The sequence below is a fragment of the Lagopus muta genome, chromosome 3 (assembly GCF_023343835.1).
Source record: "Lagopus muta isolate bLagMut1 chromosome 3, bLagMut1 primary, whole genome shotgun sequence".
Classification (NCBI taxonomy): Eukaryota; Metazoa; Chordata; class Aves; order Galliformes; family Phasianidae; genus Lagopus; species Lagopus muta.
The window spans coordinates 91223591-91249025 of NC_064435.1; the positions used below are offsets into that span (position 1 = coordinate 91223591).

Below are 25435 nucleotides of genomic sequence, written 5' to 3' on the forward strand. Positions count from 1 at the left end.
CTGCTGCTTAAAAAGCCCAGCACACAGTTAAACAATACTACATTTCCAGAGACAAAAAAGGTAGGGAAGGAGGGATTAGCCACCTATCCCATCCCCTCCAAATATTGCTGGCTCCAATCTAGCACGCCGTAGAAGACATTAAGGAGAAATTATAAGCAGATGCTAAGAGTTCAGAAGGTTTTGTGAAAAGAAAAAAGTCCCAAAGTTGGGATTCCAGAAACACACAGAACAGCTGGAGTAATTATAGGAACATTAAGAGGGCATGTAGGGATGCAGTGAGGAAGCTAGGGCCCAGTGGAATTGAATCTAGCATGGGAAATCAAGGACAACACGAAAGGCAAGCCTATAATTACAGGTGGGACATCACAGTTTCACTATGTCAATAGCGAAAGGAAAAACATAGAAAATGTGGGCACAATGCTTCATGAGGCGAGTGCTCTGGTTATGGAGGACACTTAAGAAGGCGGACTTACTGAATGCCTTCTTTGCTTCAGTCTTCACTGCTGAGACTGATCCTCATGAGCCCCAGACCCTAAAGAGAGCCTGAAGAAAGGGAGACTTCCCCTTGGTCAAGGACTATCTAGTAACAGATCGTCTAGGCAAATCTGAGGCGCAGAAATCCATAGGCACTCATGGAATGCACCCGTGAGTACTGACAGAGCTGGTAGAAGCAACTGCCAAGGCACTTTGAAAGGTCATGGAGAATGGGAGAGGCGCCTTGGGACTGGAGTAAAGCCCACGTCATTCCAATCTTCAAATACAGCAAGAAAGAGGAGTTAGGAAAACGCAGGAGAGTCACCTCACACATCTCTGCTCCATGGGAAGGTGATGAAACAGCTTATTCTGGATGGTGTCTCCGAGCAAGTGGAAGAAAAATATCCCAACTCCTACAGTTCTGTAATTCACCAAATGACAAGTAGTTAAGATGACAACAAAAGTCCTATGAACTGAGGAAAAATTTCAGTTCAGCCAGCCAAGAAAAACCGGATTCTGCTATGACCTCAAGAAGGTCACAGCTTTTCTAGTATCTTTGATCACGTCAAACATTCTAGTGAACACTCAAGGAAACAGCAGCCCCAAGTTTACTGGTTTGTTGAGAACTATAAAATAAAATTGGGACTAAAAAAAAAAAAAAAAAAAAAAGATGTGCTGGATAGATTCTTTGCAATTCAGTTAGCAAAGTCAGCAAATTGAACTAAGTACAGAACTACAAAAGAAAAATTAGAAATACTTAAGGAGAGCTAATAAGCAGGAGGGGGATTGAATTGTTACACGGGTAGACAGTGATAAGGCAAAGGTGAGATGAAAGAAGGATAACGTGCCCTTGCAAAATAAGAAAAAGAACTGGTTAAACAAACATCTTTCAGGCATATGGTAGGAGATGCTAGCTTAGCACAGGATGCAAATCTATTTTGCTGGTCAGAACAATGTGTGATAGACTTTGCAGGACACAAGGAAAGTTCTAGATGGGCAAAACAACAAACTCTGCACCCAGATTACAATGTCTAAATAAAGAAAAAAGCACTGGGAGCACTGTTTATAAAATCAAGTGGCTCCAAGCCCTAAGCATGACTAGGTTGGAACTGCTGCAGGATGGCAAAACCATGATCCCTCTGTGGTCCAGGATTCCTCCACCATCATCTTCTTCCTCCAAGAACTGAGTGAGTGACTCATGTTCTTTTACTTAAACCTGAGTCTAGTTTATAATTCTATCATGAGCTGATTGGTCAAAATTCGGCCCAATTTGCAGAGGATCTATCTGGGTGGCTGAAAACTCAGAAGTCTAGAAATTCTGAACAACTACAAGATATGCTAGGTGCCAGAAATTGTACTTAGTATGCTATGCTATTGATTTCTTTTTCTGTAACAGTAAATCTCCATCAAAAACCATAATCCTGCAGCCAACCCTCGTTCTGCCAAGGGTCTCAAAAGAACCTTCCTGGCCTCTTTAGTGCCAGGTGACACCTCTCCACACCTACATTCTAACCCATTGGGTCCTGCCAAGCTACAAGAATTCCTAAAGATATTTCTTAGATGATCTTAAAACTGAAAGATTTTAGAAAGGCTTTTAGAAAATATTGCAAAGAATTCTGTCCACAGGCACACAACAGCTTTATGTTAACTTCTACCTGTTTTCGCTTCCATCCTCCTGTTATTACTTCCTGCACATATTGTTGGTAAGCATGCAATTGTTAAGGCATTCTTTTTATCAGGATCTGTTACTGTAATAGTGATGATACTTATGCAGCATACCACAGAAACGTATCATACAAAGTTTGTGAAGATATTCCATTCAGTTCGATTTTTAAAATATTTAAAGAGTTGCAATCTTTATATGAATAAATTGGATTTGTAAATGTTATCAAAATGTAAACCATCTGAATTTACATGATTGCATCTGTTTTATCTCAGCATTTGTCCTATCTTCCTCATTATTTAAAAATGACTTATAGTTAAAGGGAATTCTCATTTATTTTTTATCTGTAACTATTTATGCCAAATGAAAACAGCAATGAAAGTGCAGCAGATGGAATCTTTTTCCCACATTTTTGTATAAACATTCAAGCTGAGGGAAGAAATAAACAGCCAGAGTAATAAAACTGCCTATTAATAAGGTGCAGTGTTTTACATAATGTTAAGGCTTAAACTTCCTTCACGTCTATCAGTAGCAATCAGAGTTCACTCTTCTTCTGAATTCTGCTTTGGGCATATTTCTGCAGACATGACAATGAACCACCCATTTTCCCTAGTACTGAAGAGACAAGCAGTAAACACTAAAGACCAAGCATAGCCAAAAAACTCTATTTTACTTACCTTCACTTAGATAAAATTAAATCCTCTTACAGGCTTAATGAGTAACCATATTACCAAACCATGAGTTCTCTTTAACAGTATATATGTATTTAATGCTATGGACAGGACTCCCTATATCATGAAGCTGCATTAAGAACTTCAGTTGGAAACACAAAACACACTTATCTTCACAAAACAATATGTCAGACTGCCAGATTAACCTGGCAGGCAGCTAAGCATCACTCAGCTGCTTACTCATTACCTCCTTCTCCACCAAGTGGGTAAAAGGAGAAAACTGGAAACAAAAATGAAGAGAATTGAACTGAGAAAAAAAAAAGAAAAAAAAAGGAAATACACACACACAAGGGCTGCTCCAAAAGTTATCCTGGCCTGTGGCATCAAAGGCTCACATCGATGGTATGGCAGTAGAGGTTGAACCTTCCAGCCAACATTCACTTCAATTTTGTTGTTCTGGTACAGATGTTTTATCTGCATATAAAAACCAATTAATACCTATTGGTACAGTTCTAAATTTTAAAATGAACCTCAAAACTCATGCAAATAACTTCAGCAGTGATACCTGAACTTGTGCAGGTGTCAAAGTACTATTTTCGTATGTATGAAGCAATAAGTATCAGTATTATTAAATTCAAAGAAACAAATTATATTTATGTGTGTATATCCACAACTCAATTACTCACCATCCTTTGTCCAACTGCAGCTAACAACACAAGCGCCCACCAACTGACACCCTACTGCGAACCCAGTATCACACCATGTGCCAAACAACATCCAGCCAGTCCCCAAGCAGCAGCAAGCCTGCAGCCAACTCAGAGACTGTGAAAGAGAGACAGCCACACTCTGCCAACCCTGCATGAAAGAAACCTGCAGGGGTTTCTTTCCGTGGAGGGGGATACTCCACCAGCAGTAGCGGATCCCCTAGGCTATCACCATCAGGCAGAAGGAAGGGGCCTAAGAGACAAGAGTGGAAACGGGTCCCTCTTTGGGGTGGCAGCCAATCGCCTCCCAGCCTACCTCACCTTCCCAGGTCCCCTTGCACAATAGGTATGAAGCTCTGGAACATGAAGGACAGGCAAATGAGTATGCTGATGAAGGTCCATCCATAGGGTTGTATAGGGTGAGTCAGCCACTCCCACTGCCTCTGCCAAGAACAAAAGAAGGTAGTTGTCATAGGCACCTCCCTTCCCAGGGGAACAGAGGGCCTGATATGCTGACCAGATCCTATCCACAAGGAAGTCTGCTGCCTCTCTGGGGCCCAGGATATTGCCAGGAAGCTCCCTAGCCTACTATTGCCCTGCAATTACTACCCGATTCTGGCAGTTCAGGTTGGCAGATACAGTCTCGAGGAGAAGCCTGCGGGCTGTCAAGAGGAACGTGAGAGCACTGGGGTGGTTTTCTTGAAGGAGCAGGAGCTCAGGTGATCTTTGCTTTGATCCTTTCAGTAGCATGGAAAAATACTAAGAGAAACAGGAAAACCCACCTGATCAACACATGGCTAAGAGGTTGGTTTCATTGGAGGAATTCTGGTTTTTTGATCATTATTTGGAACCAGATTTGCTGGCAACAGATGGCTCTACCTATCTCAAACTGGGAAAAAGGATTTTAGCCCAGGAGTTAGTAGACCCTGTTGACAGGGCTTTAAACTAGGTTTGAATGGAGAAGGGGATAAAACCAGGCTCACTGGAGATCAGCCTAAGGAAAGCATGCCTAGATTAGGTGTGAGAGCAATAGCTGTTTGGGACATTAGCTAAGAGAATTCCTTGGGAGTCAGTCTTGAAGGGAAAAAGGGTACAGAAAGGCTGAATATCACTGAGGAAGGAAGTCTTTAAGGCACAGGAACAGGCTGTCCCTGTGTGCCATAAGATGTGCTGGCAGAGAAGACAGCCAGCCTGGTTGAACAGAGCATTTTCACTGAGCCTCTGAGGAAAAAAGAAAAAGAAAAAAAAACCACAACAGTTTATCATCTTTCAGAGAAGGGTCAGGCAGCTCCAGAGGAATAGAATGATGTTGCTTGGATACAGAGAGGAAATCAGAAAGGAGAAAGCCGAACAAGAACTTTATCTGGCCACTACTCTTAAAGATAAAAAAATGTTTTCATAAACACATTAACTGCAAGAGGAGGGCTGAGGAGAATTTCCTGCCTTTATTGGCTGCAGTGGGTAATAAAACCACCGACGATAACACTGAGGTTCTCAGTGCCTTCTTTGCTTCTGTCTTTAGTAATCAGACCAGTCATCCTCAGGGTATTCAGACCTCTAAGCTAGAAGGCATGAATGGGGAGCAGAATAAACCCTACCATAATTCAGGAGGAAACAGCAAACTGTCACCCAGACTGCTACAAGTCCATGGGGCCAGATAGGACCTGCTTGAAAGTACTGAGGAAGCTGGTAGGAGTGATTGCACAAACTCTTTTCATCTTCTATCATCAATCCTGTTCAACTGGAGAGATCCCAGATGACTGGAGACTTGCCAGTTTGACGCTGATCTACAAGAAGAGTTGAAGGAGGATCTGAGGAACTGCAGGTCCGTCAGCCTGACTTTGATATCCAGGAAGGTCATGGAGCAGATCATTTTCAGTGTAATCACACAGCCTGTATGGGACAACCATGCAATTACACCTTGCCAGCATGGGTTCATGAAAGGCAGATCCTGCATGATCAACACAATATCCTTCTGTGACCAGAAGACCTGACTGGTGGATGAGGGAAAGGCTATGGATGTAGCCTACCTGGACTTCAGTAAGGCCTTTGACTATGTTTCCCACAGTGTTCTCCTGGAGAAGCCTGCACAAGTGTACTCTTTGCTAAGTAAAAACCTGGCTGCTGGGCCCAGAGCATGGTGGCGAATAGAGCTGAATCCAGCCAGCAACACTAGTGGTGTTACCCATGAGTCAGAATGGGGGTCAGCTCTGCTTAATATCTTTACAGATTACCTGAATTGAGGGGATTGAGTCCATCCGCAGTACGTTTGCAGATGACATGAAGTCGGGAGGAAGTTGGGAATCTGCGTGAGGGTGGGAAGGCCCTACAGAGGGATGTGGATAGGCTGCATCAGTGGGCTGAGGCCAACTGCATGAGCTTGACAAGATCAAGTGCTGAGTCCTACTCTTCAGTCACAACAACCTCATGCACCCGTGCATCACTGCCAGCTTGGAGCAGAGTGGCTGGAAAGCTGTGCAAAGGACCTGGGGGTGCCAGCTGACAGCTGGATGAACGTGAGCCAGCCATGTGCCAGGTGAGCAAGGGGGGCAATGGCATCCTGGCTTGTAACAGTGTAGTCAGCAGCACCAGGGAGGTGATCATCTCCCAGTACTTGGCACTGTGAGTCCACAACTCAAGTGCTGTGCTCAGCTCTGGGCCCCTCACTACAAGAAAGACATTGAGGCCTTGGAGCGTATGAAACAAAACAAAACAAAACAAAACAAAAAAAAAGGAGCAGCTGAGGGAACACAGTTTAGAAAATGCTGCGTGGGGTAACTTACTGCTCTCTACAACCTGAAAGATTGGTGAGGTATTGTAACAGGCTGCCCAGGGAAGTGGTAGAGTCCTGGTCCCTGAAGGTTTTCAAGAAAAGGGTAGATAGGGCACTTAGGAACATGGTTTAGTAGGCACGGTGGTTCTGGGTTGATGGTTTTACGAGATGATCTTAGAGGATATTTTCCAACCTTAATTCTTCTATGGTTCTATGAATTCTCTACTGCTACATAGCCTTCCACGTGATGTCATGTGTTATGGAAGAACTTTGTGCCATATTCAGGTCAGCTGTCCTGGTTCTGCCCTGTCTCAAGCCCATCACTGCACCAAAAGGGCAGTGGCTCTTCCCCACCACGTGGCCTGGCCTGACGTCAGGCAGGCACCCATCACTCACCAGCAACCAATGTACTATTAACACTGTCTCTCAGCTGAAACCAAGACACAGACTGATGTTAAATACTCCATTAAGAAAAGCCTTAGAGAACACAGTCAAGCACAAACATTACTTTGTCTACAGACAAGTGGCTGTTACCATTCCTTTTCTGAAGCCATCACTATCTGCTTATGTAATTACTGCTAAAATATCATCAAATACTGAAAAAGTTAAGTTTAAGTTTGTAGAGTATTACATTTCTCCAGTCCAGAGAATACCTTCATAAAACACCACTTTATACTTAGATACATAAAGCATCTATATGCATATACACAAACTATTTTCTTGGTAACAGTTCTAATAGAACCTTTTTTAAAAACACATTTCATGTGACAACACTGTTACGCAAATTTTTTTTGTCTCCCTAAATTACTCATAAATAGCTCAACAAAACACCCACCATATCCCACCACCACATCCTTTACATAATGCTTCATCTACGAAGGAAGCAGCATCAATACTGGCATCGTTCAGATATTAATGCACAGATAAACTACTGCATCTCTCCATTTCCCTCCCTCCTCACCCCACTCTCCATACCCAACTGTATCCCATATGAAGATCCCACTCGAGTATTCATCCTTAGTTCTGCTGAGCTGCCACTCATTATCAAATGAAGAAATAATTAGGACACATATGCAAGGATACAAGATAGTATCTAGAACAGTTTTCACAGAATGAAGTATGACACTTCTCAAAAGGCTGAAAGAGATAGATCACACTGTTAGACAACATAATTTTTTACAGCATATCAAGAAAATACTTGGGAATCACAAATCCAGAAAGACTTGAAAACAACAGCTACTTCCCCAGGAGTCAGCTGTATAACTTATATCTCCAAAGAACATGTTGAACCTATTTTCACTGTAAGATTAGTTGAGCACAAGTCCTCTAACTTGCATAAGCTAGCTCCACAAGTGTGAAATTATACTATATACATAGTTCTTTACAAACTATCCATCATCTCTTCCCACCACTATCATCCAAACAAGAATGCTAATTTGAACTTCAACAGGACCTTTTCAAAGTATGCATGTAAAAACCCCAAGTCATAAAGATCTGCTCCATGAAGGAGATCAGAGACATACAGTTGGAAGATCACTTCAAAGAATAGTAAGATGGGGAGCTCTGTATAAATAAATAGGTAAAAAATGTCAAGAAAGCCAAGTTGATGGTATTGACAAGGATAAAATTTTAATCAGAAAAAAAATAGAACAAAATTATAGGGCTTGAAAGTACTCAGACTTAAAAGCCACAAAACATCAGCTATGATCAGGGAATGGAAGATGGTGCAAGAACTACAAAATAACAGAAGGAGACATCGTATAAGAGATAGTTAATAAATTCTATAAAGGTAATGTGTCAGGGGAAAGAAACCCCTTAAATAAGGTGTACAACTACTCTTGTAGAGAAACTGCATTATTAAAAAAATGGCTCTTTATTGTCTAAGATACCAAAAAAAAAAAAACCCTCAACAGCTGAAAATTCAGTTTACGCTAATTTAAACTAGAAAGAAAACTTTGGCAGAAACAATCAACAAGTGGAAATGCTACAGGTAACTTTCAAAAACAGCTGCAAATAATCCACATCCTGCACATTCCTGCACATTCCACTTCATTTAATATTAAAGATGTACTGAATGAAGTACCTCTTCAGTTTGCCTTTTTTTCAAATCTAATTGGTCTCAAGCAGCTAACTGAAAATAACCTGTATGAGACTCAGATTAGACTGAGAACACAAGAGATTCTTTAGACAAAGTCTGCTTCTTCAGCATTATACAAATCCAAAGAAATAAACTATCCTTTAAGTCTGTATTTTTTTCATATAGCCACAACTCAGAACAGGTGAACACTTCTGCTGTTAAATCATCATTAAGTTCTCTCACATCTCTAAGTTCCCATGAGTTGTTCCAAGTACTGCTTCTTCTGATAGCAAAACTGGATGAGACGGACAGTCTGATTTGGTTTTAATTTAAAAACGAGTAGTCATCAACAAGAAAAGAATGCTTTTGTAAACATGATTTCTTCACTTTTGAGTTTCCACTGTAAGAATTTCTGCAGTACGAATCAAATCACACCGTGGAGCAACGGGAGCTATGATAACACATTCTACTAGGACAGAATCCCACTTACAAAGGCGTTTGTTCAGATTTAGTTTAGAAAGCAATACAGAGGAAAGTGGCTCACCCCTTCCAAAGGCTGGTGAGCTCTGAGAAGAGCACGATCTCTGAAGAGAGATGCTGCTCACCCTCCCATGAGGGTAAGGGTCCACACTTCCAGTCATTCAGGTGCCCTGCTTGCACCCGAGCTCCCTGGATTAGCCACATTCTCACCTGGTGCTCAATCAATGGTTCAGACTACAACCCAGCAACTCCCTTACAAACGCCACTCTCCAGCTGTGCATTTAAGAACATGTTTAACTACGACCATACATCCCTCAGAGATTCAAGCAAAAAATTCTATGTCTTAATATTAAAGTTTCTTTGTACTCATTCTGCCTGATATTCTAATATTTGTACACTGAAAAGTATATGCTTGATATTAGCCAAACTGGGCCAGAATTAACATCATAAAACTATTTAAGACAGCTGTATTGCGAATTCAGAAAATAGTAATACTATGAATTTTGGATCTGCATACTCTCAGCATCTTCTACTAATCCAAGAAAAGATATGGAGAAGGCCTTTTTCTATTGAAGGTATATTTGTTGCTCTACAGTTTTTGTTGATTTGGGCACGTGAGGGAATCAAGAGGAAGGAACAAGAACAGTTCACAGGAAATACTTGGGAAAAGGCAGTATGATTTTCCCTGCATCGTGCTTTGACCCTGAAATGAAAACTCAGTTTTAAAAGAAATCAAAGAAAAACTCCTGACCTCAAATTTAAGGTAAAAATTAAGTTGCCTAAAGAGAAAATTTCTCAATTTGGGTCAACGTAGGTTTTTTTTTGTTTAAGTAATTTTTGTCAAGTTAAATATATTTAAAAATCCTCTCAAAACCAAACCATGCATCACATATCTGAAAGATGCTCTGGTATCCCAGGGGACTCTTGGAGACAACTGTGTGAACCTTACGTTAAGTTTGACCACCTTCCTTGCTCTAAAATGTAAGAAAGATAAAACACATAGATAAAAACAAAGGTAAAATACATAAACCCATGCATCCTAACAGCTGCATTCCTTTTTTTTCTACTACTAAGAGCATTTTGTTCCATGTTTTAGATCATAATATTCTGGAGGCCAGACCCAAGTTAGTGTTCCATAGTTTTATTGTCATACAACAGTTGACGTCCCTGATCACAGCTCCCAGACACAATGGCAATAAAAATTATAAGCAAAAATCTCCTCTCAACTAACTGGCAGGGATATCTAAAAGCATTTAAAGCCAGGTACACTACATAACTTACTCTCTTCACAGAGAAGACTTTTCCTTAATTGCACAGAGAACTTCCCCACTGAGAAGCAGAGAAATACAAGAATTTATGAGTCCTAGACACTTAAATGTGTATATAGCAAAAGTGATTTTAGTTACTTTTTAAAGCTTCCGAAATCCAACATTTATGTCAGTATGGCAAAAAAAGGACTAGGGGCAAAGATTGCACACTTGCATTTATTTTTATTTATGCAGAGCACAGAAGTTGTCTCTAGAAAGAAAAAACACCCTGCTTGTCATTTGCTGAAAAGAGTTCATTTAATTCATGCAAGGGCATAAATACACAAGTAGAAACGGCAATGAAGTAACTACACCAGAAGAAAGACCATTCTTGCAACAAGCTTTTCCTGTCTGGAGCAATACAGGCTTACGAGTACGATCACATTCTCACACTGAAGACTTCCATTACATATATATATATATGGCATGAAATATATCTTATGACTTATTTTAATTTGTATCTCAGCTTAACATCAAGAGAAAGTTACCAAATTTAAATGTCATATGGCCAATTCTGTAAAGCACTCCTAGCTGCAGTAAGTACAACTCATCATCTCTACATACACTAAGAATACATTTACTTTAACATCAGTCAACACTGCTGCCTGCCTCCCTCCCTCTTGAGAGCTTTTTTTTTCTTTTTTTAAGTTAATCTCAAGGTATAGGAAGTAAAAAACAACCTCTTATATACAGCTCCTGACAGTAAGTAAATGGAGCTATGATTCAAATAAATCTTCTTTTTTTTTTTTTTAAACCACAGCCAGTGCACAGCTTTAATTAGGTAACTACTTACTAGACGAGCATTCCCATTTATTTACAAGGGAGAAATGTATACGCTGCGGGAGATTCTCACATGAGCTTTATCTGACATTTGATCCTTGCATGGCACATTGCCCAAGCACTGCACTGTACTGTGATTTAATAACAGGCAAACGCTCCAATAGTTGTAAGTAATGGACTGCTTGCAGGTATACGACTGTAACCCAAGAGATAAAAGCATTCAATATAGCATTTTATTTAGGTTTTGAGAATAGGAAGGCTGTGAAAGGGAAGGATCTGTAAATAACAATTTGAAAAGAAAGGGACTCGTCACTAAAGGATTAAAAAAAAGCCATTGCCATTTTAGGACTATATATATACACACAGTATACATCTGATAAACAATCACGTTAATTTAAGCCTGAGACTATGAGAGCATATCTTTCCATTTTTCCTCCACATTTTCACAGCTCTAGCTGAAAATAGGAAAGAAAAAAAACAAGTCTCCAGTCCTCTATGCTCCATTATCGTGCTATCACTTGTCAGCTTTCTAAGCACTCTAAAAGCACGCTAATTATACTAGCTGAGAAAATAGTGTGAAGGCTCAATAAAAGTGAGTGAAAATACACCCATTTACTGCTTCATACAATTCAAACTTGTCTGCGTTTCATTTCAGGCCAGGGGGCTGATTCTGACCTCTTCTTTAAAAAAAAAACAAAAAACAAAAAAAAACACAACACAGTTATGCAAGCCTCTGTCCGTAAGAATTTCCCCACCACACACCTGCCTATGTCAATAGGTAAACTGCTTGTTAGCAGCACCTACTGCAAGATTCAAAGCTGTCAGCCTTCAAGATACTTTTCATGTACGCGTTCAGCATCTTCCAGCAGATACCCAATTTCTCTGATGAATAATTCAACCATGTGACTAACCAGGATTGAAGACATACTTGCAACCACTGCTGATTTGCTGGCGTTGTTTTTATCCATTTTAAAGTTATTTCACCGAGGCTGAAGAGAACTGATTAATTCACGTTATGCTGCTGCATCCAGTTTTTTTACCCTGGAATCCTACACTCAGCTCTATACCTGCAGGTTGTTACGCTGCAGTCCGTAAACAGCCTCCTAGCCCAGATGCTGTTTTTCACGGAGGACACCACATAGAGGTAGTTCGCAGCAAAGCCCCTTGGGCATTTTGAAAAAAAGCAAACACGAGTCCTTTACCGATCTCCACAAAAGCGGTGGATCACTTGCTCTACGCAAGAATGCAGAAAAGGCAACTGCAGGGGATGAGGTTTTACTGCTGTCTTCAATAGAACATCGGCTCCAAAGCACAGTGGAACAGCAATTTACTCGTCTGCTGTCTCCTGGCGCCTTCAGGAGATAGATGCGTGCACTCAGACCTGAGCTAGCCAGCTACCCACGGGAAGCCGACAGCGCTGTCCTTCCACCCAGCTGTGAGCGCAGCGTCCTCGGGATCCGGACAGCAAACCCATCCTCCGTCGGACGGGCTGCTGCTGCGCTTTTCCACTCCCGTGCGGCTGCGGGAGCCCCCTGAAGATGCGCCTGCTTGGAGGCCCCATCCTAACCGGATGGCAAAGGGAATAAACGCAGCTTCGCATAGAGCCCCTCTCCTCGCCCCTCCACGCCGTGGGGTCGTGGGGAAAACAGAAGGAAACACAAGGAGGGGGGAGGAGGGGCAGAGGAGGGAGCGATGGTAACGCGCTACGCCTGCAAGGAGAAGCAACCGCCGTCTTGTCACAGCCCCCCGAGACCGTTACATAACGGCAGCAAGGAGCGCAGCGCTGCGCAACCCGCTGCGGTGCGGGGAGAGCTCCGCTCCCACCGGGGCACGGCACACGCACACAACCAAAAGCCTCCCCGTAGGGCTGCGCTGACCGAATGTAAATGATCAGCCAGCGCGCCGACACGGGGCGAGAGGACAAGATCCACCAGCCAAGCGTGACCGCTCAAAAAAAAATAGGAAAAAGAACATAAAAGAGGGACTTAGGAAGCGACCCTGCCTCAGTCCACTTACCACCGGCTCACCGAGGGAGCGACAGCTCCTGCCAGCCCAACCTGACTCTCGCCCCGACTCTGACGCGATCAGCAGCCAACCCCGAGCTGGCGCGGCGGCTCAGCCAGGCTCCTGCCCTCCCGGCAGCGGCATTGGCGAGCGCCCGGCACCGCCTACTCGCCCTCCTCTGCCGCTCGTCCCCATAGGACAGACGGGCTGTCCAGCTGGCGACCGCTCCCGCCTCCCACGGAGCGTGAGGTAATGAATTAACGTAGGGGCAGCTGCTGCCTTAAATGGATGGTTGTACGCTGTGCCGTCTCTCTTCGCCCTGCTCGTTACCCGGTGCTCGGCAGTAGGTGGGCAGGGAGGAGATGCCTTCCTTGCCGTTCCTCTTTTTAAGAGCTGGGACAGAGACGGATCGGTTGGCTGGATGTACTCGCACAAATCCACGTCGGGAAGCCTGGGAATCGAGGCCGGGTTCAGCACCTTCCGCCGTTTCTCCCGTCTCAAGGAAAATGCACGTAGCAGGGGAGTGAAGCCAGATGATCGTTATGGTCCTTTTCAACCCAGGCCATTCTATGATCCCATGACCAGGGAGAAGCATCAGTCTGCAAACCAAGTCTTGCAGGCTTTGTCAGCTTCTGGTTCTGATGGCTGACCAGTTGCACCTTAAACTGTGCTTGTTAACAAATAATAAACAACTAAAAATAAGTAACTAAAAAAAAAAAAAACCAACTGGGCTGGGCTGTGCAGTGTGGTAGGTGTTCCTCAAAACCTCGTGAGGACACTGGAAGTTTACTCTTTATGAAACTTGAGCTGCCCCAAGAAAGGTCCCTCCCTGCAACAGAGACAGATCAAGAGCTGTGCAGTTCTGAATTAGAAACTGGTTTCAAAGGCAAAATGAGTGCAATACAGATTAACAATAAACAAGGTTTAGTAAGTAGTCCAGAGAGGAGAACTCACCCAGTGTTTAACGTACAGCTGGTACTATGTCATCTTCAATTTTCCCCAGTCCGCACAGTTCAGAATATAATATGGTTTCTGTAATATAAATTTTTGTCACAACCCATGCTAAGACCAATGTTCTCTTTTAGTAGCATCACTCTTAGAAAAAACATGCAGAATCAGAATTACCCGTTTGATTGTGATAGAACGTGGACAAATTTATTTGTGTTTCACCATCCGCAATCAACGTGGACTCACCAAGGGGAAATCATGCTTGAACAGTCTGCCAGCTCTCTATGATGTCATGAGGAGCTGGGTAGGTTAGAAGAGAGCAGCAGTGTTACCTGCTTTGGCTTCAGCAAGGCTATTGATACTGTCCCCTATAGCATCCTCACAGGTAACCTTAGGAAGTGTAGGATAGATGAGTGGAGAGTGAGACTGGAAACTGGCAGAACTTGAAGGGTCATGGTCAGTGGTGCAGAATCTATTTGGAGGCCTGTAGCTAGCAGAGTTTCCCAGGGATTGGTACTGGGTCAAGTCTTGTTCGGCATCTTCACCAATGATCTGTGTGAAGGCATACAGTCCACCCTCAGCAAGTTTGCTGATGGTACAAAGCTGGGAGGAGCAGCTGGCACACCAGAAGGCTGTGCTGTTATTCAGTAACACCTGAATAGGCTGAAGAGTTGGGCAGAGAGGAACCTGATGAGAAGTAACAAGGGCAAGGGTAAGTTATTCCTGGGAAGGAATAACTGCATGCATCAGTACCAGTTAGGATATGACCTGCTAGAGGTGAGCCCTGTGGAGTAGGTGTCCCAGTAGGTAACAGGTTATCCATAAGCCAGCAGTGTGCCCTTGTGTCCAAGAAGGCCAGTGATATTCTGGGGTGAATCAAAAAAAGAGTGGACAGCACGTCCAGGGAGATGATCCTCTCCATCTACTCTGTCCATGTGAGGCTACATCTGGAGTACTGTATCCAAGACTAGGCTCCCTGCTTCAAGAAAGATAGGGAACTACTCAAGAAAGTCCAGCCGAGAGCTACAAGGATGATTATGGGCCTGGATCATCTTCTTTATGAGGAAAGGTTGAGAAAGCTGAGACTGTTCAGCCTGGAAAAGAGGAGATTGAAGTGGGATCTTATCAGCACTTAGGAATATCTAAAGGGTGGATGTCAAGTGGATGGGGCCAGGCTGTTTTCTGTGGTGCTCAGCAAAAGGACAAGAGGCAATGGACACAAACTGGAAGACAGGGAGTTCCATCTGAAAATGAGGAAAAAACTTCTGTGAGGATGACAGAACACTGTAACAAGCTGTCAAGAGTGTCCTCTTCTGAAGATATGAAGAACCCACCTGGATGCTTTTCTGTGCATTCTACTCCAGAGAACTTGCTTTCAAAGGAGGGAGTTGGAGTAGATAATCTCCAGAGGTCCATTGTTATTATGCGATTCATGTAAGGAAGAGGATGATCAAGCAAGGAAACTTTAATAAATCAGTCAGGTTCAATACACAAACAGGACTAATAGCCACATCTTAGAATCATAGAATCACAAGGTTGGAAAGGACCTACAAGATCATCTAGTCCAACTGTCCTTACTACCACTAAGCTACTAAACCACATGTTGTAGCACTTCATCCAGATGCCTCTTGAACACTGCCTGGAATGGTGGCTCCACCACCTCCCTGAGCAGGCCATTCTGGTGCCTGACTACTCTTCGGGAGAAAAAGGTTTTCCTTATATCTAATCTAAATCACCCCAACTTGTGGTCATTTCCCCAGGTCCTGTTTGTTGCCTGGAGAAGAGGCCAAACCCCTCTTCATCACACAACCTCCCTTCAGGAAGTTGCAGAGTGCAGTGAGGTCTCCCCTGAGCCTCCTCTTCTCCACACTGAACAATCCCAGCTCCCTCAGCCGCTCCTCATAAGACTTGTGCTCCAGACCCCTCACCAGTTTTGTTGCCCTTCTCTGGACACATTCCAGGGCCTCAGTGTCCTTCCTGCAGTGAGAGACCCAAAACTGAACACAGCACTCGAGGTGCAGCCTCACCAGAGCTGAGTACAGGGGATGTTCACCTCCCTGCTCCTGCTGGCCCCACCATTTCTAATGCAGGCCAGGATGCCGTTGGCCCTCTTGGCCACCTGGGCACACTGTCAGCTCATGTTCAGCCGAGCACCAACCAACACCCCCAGGTCCCTTTCCTCTTCACACTCATCCAGCCACTCATTCCCAGGTCCATAGCACTGCATGGGGGTGTTGTGCCCAAAGTGCAGGACCCGACACTTGGCCTTGTTGAACCTCATCCCATTCACCTCAGCCCAGCGATCCAGCCTGTCTAAATCCCTCTGAAGGTCCTCCCTACCCTCAGGCAGATCAACACCACCTCCCAGCTTGGTGTCATCTGCAAACTTACTGAGGGTGCACTCAGTGCCCTCATCTAGCTCATCAGTAAAGATATTAAACAAGATGAGCATTGTTAATGCTATTAAAAATATATTAACAGCAATAGGAGGACTGGATATAAAATCACTCCATTACCTGATGAGGATAGTCACCTCAAACACAGATGATGCAGACAATGCAGAGACGCTTCATGCCTTCTTTACATCTGTCTTCAACATTGATTATGGACTTTAAGACCCCTGGAGTGCTGAGCTGGAGGACTTCTAGTGTGGAAATAATGAACTCCCAGCCAGCTCCAAACTTGTGCAGGATTTATTCCAGCTGCATATAAGTCTATGGGACCTGATGGGACCTATCCCAGAGTTCTCAAGAGAGCTGGCCTATGCCATCACAAGACCACTATCAATTATTTTTTAATGGATTGGTAGTCAGGAAGGGTCCCAATGAACTGGAGGATGGCAAATATAGCCCCAGTTTTCAAGAAGAGCAAGAAAAAAGACTCTGATAGTTACCGGTCAGTCTCACCACAGTGCCTGATAAAGTTATTGAGATTATTCCAGGACTTACTGAAAAACAGCTGAAAGACAATGCAGTGATTGGCCACAGCTGACCCAACCAAGTTCATGAGGGGAAAGTCCTGTTTAACAAATTTAATCTCTTTTTGTGACAAGAATTACCCACCTATTTGACCAAGGGAAGCTGGCTGATGTAATTTTTTGGATTTCAACAAAGCTTTCAGTATTATTACTCACAGTGTCCATCTGGACAAAATGTCTAGCATACAGCTAGACAAAAGCATAGCACAATGGGTAAACAGTTGGCCTATGAGTCAGGCTCAAAATGTTATAGCAAATGGTGTTACATCAGATACAGACTGGTATCCAGTCTGTAAGGGAATTCCTTCTTATGGACAGTTCTCTTTAGTGTTTCAATCAACGACTTGGATGCAGGACTTGAACTGGTACACTATATAAATTTGTGGGTAACTCCAAGCTGGGAGGAGCCAATGACTTCCTCAGTGGCAGTAAGGCTTTGCAGAGGGCTGGGCTGTCAGTAACCACATGAAGTTTAACAAGAGCAAGTGTCAGATTCTGCACTTGGGGTTGGACAACCTTGGATGAGGAGGTACAGATCAGGAGACAAGAAGCTAGAAAGCAGCCCTACGGAAAGGGATCTCAGGGTTCTGGTTGACAGCAGGTTGAATGTAAGTTGGAAATCTGTCCTGACAGTCAAAAGGACCAATCGCACTGGGCCCAAGCATTGCTTGCTAGTTGAGAGGACACCTGTCTGATGCACACTCAACTCAACGGCTTCTTGCAGTTTGGGGTGTCACAATCTAAGACAGACATAAAACTATTAGAGAGCATTCAAATGCATGCTATGAAAATTGTGAAGGGTCTAGAAGACAAGGTATATTGCTTGATTTGTTCAACCCAGAGAAGAAGAGACTAAGGGGAGACCTCATGGCAGCCTGTAGTTTCCTCATGAGAGAAGCAGAGTGAAAGGCACTGATCTCTCTCATGAAAGTGACAGGACCCGAGAGAGTGGCATGGAGCTGCATCGAAGAGGCTCAAGTTGGGTATTAGAAAAGGGTTCTTCACCAAGAGGGTGGTCAGGCCTTGGAACAGACTCCCCAGGGCAGTGATCACAGCACCAAGCCTGCTGGAGTTCAAGAAGTGTTTGGACAGTGCTCTCAGAAATATGGTCTGAATTTTGGTTGGTCATGTGTGGAGCCAGGACTTGGACTCAATAGCCCTCAGATGTCTCTTCTAAGTCAGTATGTTCTATACTATTGTGATACCTCTGCCAACCTAATTCTTAATGACCTGCATTCCTCTCTTCAGTTCACAGTCAGACTGGATGAGGATAAGTAAAATGATTAATTCTCTATTTCTTTATTCAACCGACACTTTTTTTTTTGTTCAAGATACTTATCTTCTACACCTGCTGAACTAATTTTAGGAGAGCATAATGTAAAATCACAAAATTTCATTTAGGGCTATCACACTACCTTCATAAAATATTATAACCTTGAGTTCATTCTATTTCTGCATTAAAATTGACACCTCTTATACTTCAAAGCAGGACAGTCTGCATTTACTGTCTTAAACTCAAGAAAGCTACCATCATTTATATTTACTTATTGTACTTTTATTCAAAAAATTAAATAATATGAATGCCGTGTTCATATATTTTGTGGATTTCTACAGCAGTATCTACATTTCCTTTACATGAGAAAATTACACTGTTATAGGAAATACCCTCGAGTTCCAAGAAGCCTTCTCTCATCCCTGCACAAGGAATGACTTTCCTCAATCCCAAAAATCATCATAAAACTGAATAGTTTTACACTAAAAAATCAATATTGCTTTGCCATAGAAGGTGGCCTTTCAGAAACTCTTGAGAGTAGTCTAGCTCTCAGGAGACATTGCTTCTATGATTCTGTGATTCTTGGTTGGTTCAATCTCATCTGGAAGTCTGCTCCTTTGCAAATAAAGGAGACCATGACCTTGAGATCTCACTGTTATCCTAAGCTGAGCTGCATTTCCCAAGAGGTTAGTACAGCTGTGTTTGTAGGCTGTAGCTGTGACTGGAGGATACCATGCTTTTTCTAATCACAGACTACTGTGATAGTTCAGCTGTGACGTGATCTGATGATTCATCTGTGTGACCCAGCATTTCAAGTTCTCTTTTCCTCTTCTAAATAACTATTTGAAAACATTATTGATCAAATATTATTTTCTCATACACACTGTAATGTTCCAAAGCCATTCCAGCAGGAGCATATTTCTTTAAGACCTAGGAGAGGAGCAGAGCAGGGGCATGGCCTGTACAATGGCTCCGAAGGGGCTCTCACAATGCAAAGGTCCCAAACACTCCTTTATACAAGCTGACAAATGAACTTTGTTGCCCTTGAGCTGATGGCTACAGATGTGGGAAAATCTGGTCCCACAGTTTTCCCTTCTCAGATCTTCACAGTAAGAAAAGTACAGATTCCATGCCGAATTCCAGGATATTACTCAATTTAATTAACACTAGAAATATACAGACCTATTCAAAATAAAATGGTATGTTTCCCCACTTCATTCTGTCCATCAGCCAATGTGCGTATCTACCTTCTACAACTGACAGAGTCTTTTTAAATTGCTATACTTCTTGCTTGTTATTTCTATACTGTTTAACCTAATATTTACCTTTCCTTTTCTTTTTTGTTATTTTATATATGTTTTTTCCATCTGCTCTTTTTGCAGTTTTCTGCAAGACAGGATATTCTCTCTTGTTTAGACAGCTTCTTTACTAATACATACAGCCAGTTCAACCACAGTAGGATAATTTTATGGCCAGCATTATGTCCTAGGCTGAGCGATGAGATGCAGTACTGACAAAATGATAGATTCCATAAACATGGGGCAATTTGTGGACCAACAGTTACATTATATCTTGTACCAGAACTAAGAAACAGTAAATAAAAAGATTTTACAAGTCATCAGGTCTCAGTAGGAAGACAATTTATTATAATAACATTAAGACTGTGTTATTATAATAAAAGGTCACTTCAATTTGCTTGTTACTTTCAAGCTTTGTATATTTTAGTCAGAATATTTGTGTGAATGAAAGAGTATGATATTGGTTGAAACTTCCATCAGAATGTTGAAATCATTTTTAAATTGCAAGTAGTCATTCCAATTAGGTTTTAGCCAACTTTCAGTCAATGTTTAGTCAATTTTTATTCAACTTAGTAACATGTGTTCAACTCCATTGATGTTTGTTGGTTTTGCGGTGTTTTTTTTTTTGGAACCTGTCCTGCCTTTATGATTTTTGACAATATGCCCTCCTATGTTACACAGAATTTGTTCCTTTGCAACTGAGACTGTGTTCAGTCTTAGACAATTATAGGAGGGCAAAAGTAGCCATCTGCAAGACTCCTGCTGGCAGTACAGATACATTTTTTATATATAATATTCCAAGGAGTATTTATTTGCATCAAAAATATGATACTCCTTCATTACTAAATTACCAAAACAAAACAAAATGTTTCAACACTGGAAACACATTTGATATGCTCTCCAACTCTTTTATTACAGCAGCACCACAGAACAGTTTTCTACATGATAAAGCACTGTCATCCACGGACACCACTCTGATAAAACATTTGTGTGCTTTCTCTGATGGTCAGAAGAAAAGGCAGGCTATACTGGTTGGTGCAGATCCATATTCTGGACTTTAGTGAATCTTAGTTTAATAAGATATCATAGAATCATAGAAAGTTTGGGTTTAGAAGGGAGTTTAAGACCATCTAGTTCCAACACCACTGCCATGAGAGGGAACAACTTCCAGTAAACCAGGTTGCTCAAAGCTCCTCCCAACCTGGCCATGAACTCTTCCAGAGATGGGACATTCAAAACTTTTCTGCGAAGCAAGTTCCATTGCTTCATCCCCCCTCATGAATTTTTTCCTAACATTTTATATTGATCTATCTGTTTTTTTAATTATTTTAAAGCTATTACCCTTTGTCCTTTAATTTCTTGATACAAATTTCCTCTCCAGTTGTCTTGTAGGTCCCCATTAGATAAGAGAAAGTGGTTATAAGATCCCCCTGAAGAAGAGAGCCTTATGTTCTCAAGGCTCCCAACTTTCTCAGCCTTTTCATTTCCTTTCATTTCCTTTCATTTCATTTTCATAGGAGAGGTGCTCCAACCATCCAATCATAATCACGGCCCTCCTCTGGATTCACTCCAGCAGATCCATGTCTTTCTTATGCTGGTGGCCCCAGAGCCGAACAGAGTATTCTAGGCAGGGTCTCATGTGAGGGAGTAGAAGGGGAAAATATCTCCCTTGACTTGCTGGTCACATTTATTTTGATGCAGTCCAAGGTATGCCTGGCTGATTTTCTCCTACAGTGGGCAGTATTTCACTGTCCCAGTCCCTGTCTTTGGTTCCTGTGGCTCAGTATGCCCAAATTTCTTGATACCATCAAACCAGACGGTGGTTCTTCTGGGTCAAAATTCAGCTCTGCAACACTGGTCATTTACATTTCAAATTTATTCTCACATTGAAACATGGTTATATTCCTCATACAGTGAGTGAATGCTGAGTTAATGTTTGAAGCTCATTTGCAGGCATTTTATGTTTATCTAAAAGAGGAAACTGATTATTTACTGATAGTAGTGAAAGATAGAGGAGACTGATTATTTACTGATAGCAGTGAAAGATGGACCCTGCACCTGTTCATTAAAAAGTCCCTGATGAAATGGGGACCATACTGTTCAGTCCTTCATTTCTAGGTCACATTATGGCTCCAGTTTTAACTCTTATTTCCAAATCGTTTAGTTCCATAAGCAAATTAAATAGAGATATGAATAAGGTTCAGTAGCTCTCTCTAATTGAAATATGTCTCATGTATGTCAGATTCACAACTGCAAAGTTTATTAACAGTTTTGGGCTAGCTGAATAAACCAAGACTGAAGAAAGTCGCTTCCAGAAAAGAAAGCAGGTGACCAGTTTCATCTTTTCATTTTCATTTTTTATTTCTGCTCTCATGCGTAGGCATAAACAGAAAAAGTTTAGCCAAGACATGAAAGACAAATTGTTCTTAAGAGCCATTTCCAGACCACTAACTACTCACATCAAAGCAAGAACAACCCTGAGATTGCTTGATCACAAATCTGGAATACTGGGCCAATATACATTTTGGAGCCTAGAACAAAGAAGCCATGTCAAGGCTGATGAAAGCTGTCATAATCTCCTTTGTAAGACAGCTAATTTAGAAGAAGGCTAATTTATTAACGAAAATTTTTTATCTTAATGCCAATGCATTAATGTAGTGAAAAATTTAGAACTCTTTACACTAAAGATTTTTTAAAAATTTAAATATCTTATCTAGCTTATTTAAAAAAGGACTACTAAATGTGTATTTCCCAGCTTTATAAAAATTGCATGCCTGGTGATTCAAGATGACAAGTACTGTGCATGTCACTACACCGAGTGATTGTAACAAGCTAGTTGATTAACAGCCCAAACTAATGACAGTAAGATTTCTTCATGCATTTAATGCTCTTTGAGCTATTCTGGTCCTGACTGTTGGCAGAAAAACAAAGATCAGTTTGTAGAATGCAGCAGACATCTATCTTAGAACAGAGCCAACAGCTAGACTCATGAAGTCATGAGAGAATTGATTCAGATCATAAGTAAACAAGGTTTACGGTTGAAAACATGACCATAATTACTAGTAAAAGTCCGAAGAGCATACTGGTGTGTTACCTTCTTTGTTTTTCTTGTCTTTGCTGTTTTGGATTATTCTTGTTTAATGTGTAGAGCAAAAAACCTTTTACTTCCTTCCTTCCTTCCTTCCTTCCTTCCTTCCTTCCTTCCTTCCTTCCTTCCTTCCTTCCTTCCTTCCTTCCTTCCTTCCTTCCTTCCTTCCTTCCTTCCTTCCTTCCTTCCTTCCTTCCTTCCTTCCTTCCTTCCTTCCTTCCTTCCTTCCTTCCTTCCTTCCTTCCTTCTCTTTTTCTCTGTTTCTTCCTCCGATGGAATACATTTTGACACTGGCTAATCAGTATTGAATGAATGTTTGAGTTAGCTGGCAGAAGAGAGGCTTCCAGAATCTACAAGTGCAGATGAAGACAATGAGATTAAATCAATATTTTTCTTTTAAGGCAAGTATACAGATTTGTACTGAAAAGTAAATCTTCCCTTTCCTACAAATACATTGTGCCTGCACCAGCAAGATATCACACTGAAGGACATATTTCTCTTAATCAGAGTCAGTAAAACAAAATAAGGCCAGTTTTCTTGTCCACTCCTCCAGTGGGTGATTCATGGTTTAACAGTTCATTAATGAAGTGATGGTTGCATTGGCTGCATAAGATTGTTCTTTCCCAAGTGTTAGTTTTCAGAGCCAGTTCTAGCCAAGTGGTGAGGGTACAATCCTTACCTCTTGACAAGAACAACAAAGATTTGCAAATTGTAACTATGGGACAGGGTTACACTCTGTGATATCAAGCACCCTAGCAACTGACATCTACAAATAATAGATGGGAAATATATTCTTTTTATTATTCCACTGAATTACTGTATTTACTCTGAGAATACCGCATTCATTTACAGGGATTTTTGTCACTGTAAAAGAGTCTCACTATAAAGCTCTTAAGTCAAATACTTCACATACGAATGGACAGCTTTCTTGGAGAGCTGCCCTGGAATGATGCAACTAAACACAGGGTCTAATCTCTTCGATAAGGAGTGATGTCAACAGTAGCTATAATAACAAAGAGGTCAATGACTGGTAAACAAAACCCAAACAATTGAATGAGTGAAGGTACAGCATCAGGAGATGGGTGCAAGAGACTAATGGTTTCACAGAGTTAGAAAGAAAGACAGAAAGACAGACAGAAGGAAAGGAGGAAGGAAGGAAGGAAGGAAGGAAGGAAGGAAGGAAGGAAGGAAGGAAGGAAGGAAGGAAGGAAGGAAGGAAGGAAGGAAGGAAGGAAGGAAGGAAGGAAGGAAGGAAGGAAGGAAGGAAGGAAGGAAGGAAGGAAGGAAGGAAGGAAGGAAAGAACAAAAAGAAAACAAGAAAGAAATCTTGACTGTTTCATGTTGGAAACACACCTGGCAGCAACAGTCAGTTATCTGTATGCTTTTAAATCATCTTAGAAAGTATCATTCTCTCCACATAGATCCCACAACAACCTACTTCCAGGCACTACTAGTTCCAACCACTCATCAGAAACGGTGGTCGTGTTATTGGAAGGAAACAAGTCAGCCAGGCCATTGAAAGAAAATGTGTATGGAGCTTGCCTTTGCATGAACTAGAGTTCAATGGATTATACTAGTGCAAACTTCATTAGCCTGGAGCATTAATCACTAAAACTAGAACTCATGGTAGAAAGTGCTGCCAATTCAAATGAAAACAAGAGTATTTAACCATTCATGTAGGTAAATGTTATTGGTACACCTAGAGATAAAGTGATTTTACATTCTTTGGTCTATAAAATAAATCCTGTGCTACACAGAAGGTGTGCTAGTTTCGTGGATGAATCAGCTAGCACACATCTCTGTGCAGAAACAAAATAAGTACCTCGCCTCTGTGTGTATACTGACTCTTTGCACACATCCTAGATTTTGGGAAAACAGTCAGATAGGCATCTGAGATAACATCTTGGGTGTACAAATATTCCCACCATCATTTTGGGAGGGGCAGTATTTGTGTAAACAAGAGAAAATGAGTAGAAAGGAACAGTAAAGCTGGCTGGGGATGGAGAAACACATAATGATCTTACCAGGTCACAGTACAGAGCAAAATAAACAGTTCATTAGTTAATTAAAAACAAAGCAACAAAAAACATGTAATGAAAAAAACCACAACCCTTTTTCTTTATTTTCTGATCTCCCTTGGGCAGCTATTGAAAAAAATTGTTGTCTTCTGTCCTGGTTTCAGCTGGGGCAGGTTTGATTCTCCTCATAGTGCCTGGTGTGATACTTTATATTGGCTTTAGGAGAACAACAATGTTGAGAGCACACCAGTGTTCTACTTGGTGCTGCGCAGTGCTGTACAGAGCCAAGGATATTTCAGGCTTTCAGCTTCTCGTACTGTCCTGCCAACAGCGGGCCTGGGGGGGCACAAGTTGCTGGGAGAGGACAGAAACAAGGCAGCTGACCTAAACTGACCAAAAAGATTTGCTATATGGTATAAAAATCATATCATGTGAAAGAACTGCAAACCTGGGGTGTAGGCTGGGCTGGCAGCTGCTGCTTGAGAACTGTCAGATTCAAAGATACACTTGGTCCCTGGATTTAAAGCAATGTACAGGCACATCCAGGGGTGCTGGAATTCTTAGTTATACATACCTATGGAGGGAAGAATGAATTCTTGCCAAAGGCAAGTGGCATTCAGTAAGTATTTCATCACCAGCCACATACATCTGAACACCTTTTCCAGACAGATTTCCAATAACTGGCTTTCCATACAAGGTTTCAAAAGGACTGTTTCCTTCTCTAAGTCTAGGGGTTATTTGAATTTTCAGCAATGGCAAAGAGAGAACTTCTACCTATTTCAAATGTCTTTCTGAACATAATTTTCCAATCTGTCTTTGTAATGTTCGATTAATTCTCTCTACTTGGTAACTTGACTGAGGTTTCCACGTGCTATTTAAATCCCATTTTATTTGCAAAAA

The 25435-nt window shown here is 41.9% G+C and overlaps 1 protein-coding gene across 4 annotated transcripts in view; it reads right to left on the reverse strand.

Annotated features, from left to right (window-relative positions):
- Positions 1-25435, reverse strand: part of LOC125691400 (tubulin polymerization promoting protein) — a 75806-nt gene that overhangs the window by 42761 nt on the left and 7610 nt on the right. The window contains exons 1-2 of one of the 4 annotated variants that reach the window (XM_048940739.1): positions 12946-13153; positions 3834-3955 (exon numbers count right to left, since the gene is read on the reverse strand). In XM_048940739.1, the coding sequence (XP_048796696.1) occupies positions 3834-3877 (44 nt within the window). In that variant the 5' untranslated portion in view covers positions 3878-3955; positions 12946-13153. Of the gene's footprint in view, positions 1-3833; positions 3956-12945; positions 13154-13263; positions 13566-13887; positions 13966-25435 lie in introns of those variants that run through there. The other 3 variants (XM_048940742.1, XM_048940743.1, XM_048940741.1) reach the window with 3 other exon arrangements.